The following is a 4,060-nucleotide window of genomic DNA, read 5'->3' on the forward strand; positions in this document are numbered from 1 at the left end:
AATTATATTTTTATGTTTTTTGTTGTGGAATGTTTTCATAAAAAATTGTCGGAAAAATATTACAATAAAAATCGTTGCATATATTGTAAAAAAGCAGCTGTGCCAATACTTTTTGCCAGCTGTGTATGTATATGGCACACATTTTTTTACATACTTTTTCTTACATGTCGTGGCGCCAAAATGTGCAGGAGAAATTGTTTCGCAAACTTGAAGATCTCATTTTTTTTTTTGTCGGCTTATTTCCTTGTTCCGCCATGAGGTCTGGTTTTCCATGCTGGCTTGGATGAAAAACAGGATCTGCGGTAACTAGACTTCATCTAGCGTAGGAGAGAGGCAGAGTTGGACCCAGTGGTCCCGTTGTGATACGAATTGAGACCGTTCACTTACAAGTAGAGCCAGTTGGTTAGGTCAGCGCGAGAATTCATGAATGTGCGCTTCACTTAGGTCAGCCAGACAGACAAAGAGGTGGCGGTAAAATGAGAGTCTTCTCTCCCACGAAAGGGCAGGACAGTGGCAGAAGTAGTGTTCCACACTCTCGTTTTCGTCCACGTCGCGGCCATTTCGGTGGAAGTCCATTCTGCTGGCATGCCCTCCTATTAAGCAGTGTTTCACCGGCCTTAGTAGAGGGCGTCGGAGCTTTTCTTGTCGAGGCTGGGCCGGATTTGTCGAGTCGTCCCACACGTGGGTTCTTTTGACTATCTTTTATTTGCTTCTCAACGAAGTATGTATTGGGGCATGTCTTGCAGGTAGATAGCGGTACGCCGACCGCATGAGAGGCATTAACGTTAGACAGGGTAATTCGCTTCCTCGCAAGCTCGTCCGTTGCACAGTTACCTCGAATGACCCTGTGGCCCGGCATTCACATAATGTGGGTGGTAGTCCTTGAAGCCAAATCGTTAGGGACTTTTCTACAATCTACCGCAGTCACTGACGAGGTTACACTGCAATCTAATGACTTAATAGCTGCTTGACCATCGGAATGTATAGTTACTGAAGGCAGGTTAAGGGAAGATTCCATAAGCCAGAGTGCAGCCTCTTTTATGGTCCCGAGTTCTGCTTGGAAGACAAAGGTTTAATGAGAGGTCCCTGGGGTGTATTCCACTCCCAACTCTTCGATTTACTTTAGATCAATCCGTGTAGGTGGCTGTGGAGTATTCGAGCGTCCCCCAGTCCTTCCTCGAAGGGGTATGAGTAGAGAACTTATTCTCGAGCTATAGCGGTGGAGTCCTAAACGTATCGGCGTAGTTGCTTAGAATATTGGAGCTACCGAACTGGTGTCTTTCCATTTAGGCAGTACATTTAGTCTTACTGCATTGCAGCTCGCTTGTAGCTTCCCAAAAAAGTCTGCGGGCAGAAAGTTTAGGAATGTTTCCATGGCTTTGGTGGGTGCGGATGGCAGCGCACCTGTTAGGAGTAAGGACCGCTGTTTCTAGTTCGACATTCTGTTTAGAAGAAAAAACTGTGTTCCAACAATATCTGCGTGAAATTTTATATCGGCGCATCTTAATACACCGGCGGGCATCTGCACGAATACTCGCCTAATTTCAAGTGCAAGTGACAAGTTTATTACAAATAAATAGTACGTTGTTCAANTAATAAGTACACACACAAGCTACCTCTACCACAACCACATACATACATTAAGATACAGTTGCAGTACATAGTACAAGTTTGCTAGTAACTTCATTAAAAATATCCGTATGCTTGTTTTCATGGGGTACAAAGCCAGTAACGAAGAAACCTAAGAATCAGTTGCTTGCCGCGTGCGATACGCAGCAAACACGTGAACGGTCTTCGCTTCGAGTCAGATTAAAATATAAAGTGAAAATTGGCTGAAGTGAGTGAAAGCGGGGGAAAAAATATATTTGAGTAATAAATCCTTTGAGGAAACAATAAAAATGTCAAAGGATAATCTCATTTCGATGGAGCAAACGCGCAACGATAATCCGCCACTCGCTGGCTTCATCAACACTGCGCGCCTAGATGCTTGTGAGCAAATTGAGATGCAGGATGTTGTAGGAATGCCTGGCAGTGGCAACGTCAATGGCCTGGACAACAACAGCTACAACAGTGCCGCGAATGGACACAGAGGCAGCAGGTAAGCGGCGGAGTGGTGCTGGTGCCAGTCCTGGTGGTATAAACGGTGCCGGTAGTCGTCTTGCTATCACCGATATTTCCACCACACCGCCACGTATGGATTCGACGCGCAACAGTTCGGAACGTAGTCTGCCATTGCGCAGCTATAGCAAGTGGTCACCCACCGAGCAAGGCGCTACCTTGGTTTGGCGTGATCTGTGCGTCTATACGACAGGCGATCCGAATGGGACGAGTGGTGGTGGCAGCTTGCACAAAATGAAGCGAATCATTAACAATTCGACGGGTGCAGTGCAGCCGGGCAATCTGATGGCGTTAATGGGCTCCAGGTGGGTGGATGTGTTGTGTGGGTGTGTGCGCCTTAGCGAATGTGTTTAAAAGTATTAATGTTTGTGCGTGTGCATGTGCATGTATGTGTCTTTGCTTGTGCGCTTGAAACATTGAAGGACCTTTATCGTGTCAACGTCAATTCGCGCCTTTACTCCGGTCGAGATTGCTTTTTGTGGCTTTTGCTGTCAGTTCGAGATAAATATTCGCTGGCTACTTTTCTGCTTGGAAAGTGAATTATTTAATTAAATTTTTTTTTATAAAGCAAAAATTAATATTTTCACTAACTTTAAATTCGGAAGGTACACAAAGCTTTTATCTTGGCTCGTGCAGAGATAAAGTGTCATTTTATTTATAATCTCGCTGGTCGGCCAAGAGTTGTTTTAGCGACTTGTTTTTTTTTTTTAAGTAATAACTTCATTGCCGTTGAGATTCTAGCAAATCATTCGAGTGAAAAAAAGCTTCTAGGGTATTTATGCCTATTTACGTACACATATGTATGTATATACATAAGTGTATAAGTATGATATTGTGTAAACGAGAAAGCGAAAAGGAAAACACAAAAATTGTTTACTCAGAGGCGGGGAACCAAATAAGAGATAAAATAATTTTGAATTGAAAAAAGTGAATTTCTCTTCAAACAGACCAGATCAACAACAAAGCATCCATTAAACATAAAGTTGCCGAGATAAGACCAAACCAATCTTTTATTTTAGAAATACGTAGTCTAAGGCATGTCACTCAAAAAGCCTAGTTTTTACTATATACTTGAAAAAGACCCAGTTAAAAATAAGAACTGCACAGAATACAGAAAACAGAATTCGTTAATACTTTTATGAATTGGTTATTGGTTGAGTTAGTTGTCTGAAATAAAAAGAAATTAAGTGCGCCTGGACCACACTGGAGAAGGCAAACTTACGTTACACATCTATTTTGTCTCTTAACCAATACATGTACATACTTACATGCATACTTTCCTTAAGGTTATATATTTTTTTGTCTTCTTATTACATTTATTTTATTCTGTTTTCCTTTATCTTAATTTTTATCTTTATACTCTATCGGTAACAAAATCGATAGTAACATCCAAAAAAATATCGATAACAAAATCAATAAAAATTTCGATAGCTAAATCGATAATAATATTGGTAGCAAAATCTATTAGAAAATCCATAAAAATATAGATAACAAAATCGCTAAATAATCGATAAAAATATCGAACACAAAATCGATAAAAATATCGATAACAAAAGCGACAAATAATCGATAGCTAAATTGATAACAAAATCGATAAATAATCGATAACAAAATCGATAAATAATCGATAACAAAATCGATAAATAATCGATAAANGATAACAAAAATTTATTACAAAATGGATAAAAATATATCTGTGGATATCTATGTAGTTTATAAGACCAAGTTTGCTGCAGAGACTTGAGCCTAAAACCTACTATGTATGATTTGAGCACACACATGCTTCGCCTTAAATTGAAAAAACTATAAAAACAGACCTTCTTGATGCGCTTAAGGAATTGGAAGAGCAATGGAAAGAAGAAAAAACACTGAACGGTTACGTTTATGTCTTAGTGTTAGAAAAACGCACAACAAAGTTCCGCAATTTTATTAAAATCAGTCC

General features: G+C 40.1%; 1 protein-coding gene across 1 annotated transcript in view; it reads left to right on the forward strand.

Annotated features, from left to right (window-relative positions):
* Nucleotides 1-1,672: 1,672 nt before the first annotated feature.
* LOC108379669 (protein scarlet-like) overlaps nt 1,673-4,060 on the forward strand; it is a gene marked incomplete at its 3' end in the record, with an annotated part of 2,921 nt that continues 533 nt past the window's right edge. The window contains exon 1 of the mRNA XM_017636018.1: nt 1,673-2,423. Within this exon, the coding sequence (XP_017491507.1) occupies nt 2,044-2,423 (380 nt within the window). The remainder of the gene's footprint in view (nt 2,424-4,060) is intronic.

This window comes from Rhagoletis zephyria, unplaced genomic scaffold, assembly GCF_001687245.7.
Source record: "Rhagoletis zephyria isolate East Lansing unplaced genomic scaffold, Rhagoletis_zephyria_1.1 Rzeph_scaffold_16982, whole genome shotgun sequence".
Lineage (NCBI taxonomy): Eukaryota > Metazoa > Arthropoda > Insecta > Diptera > Tephritidae > Rhagoletis > Rhagoletis zephyria.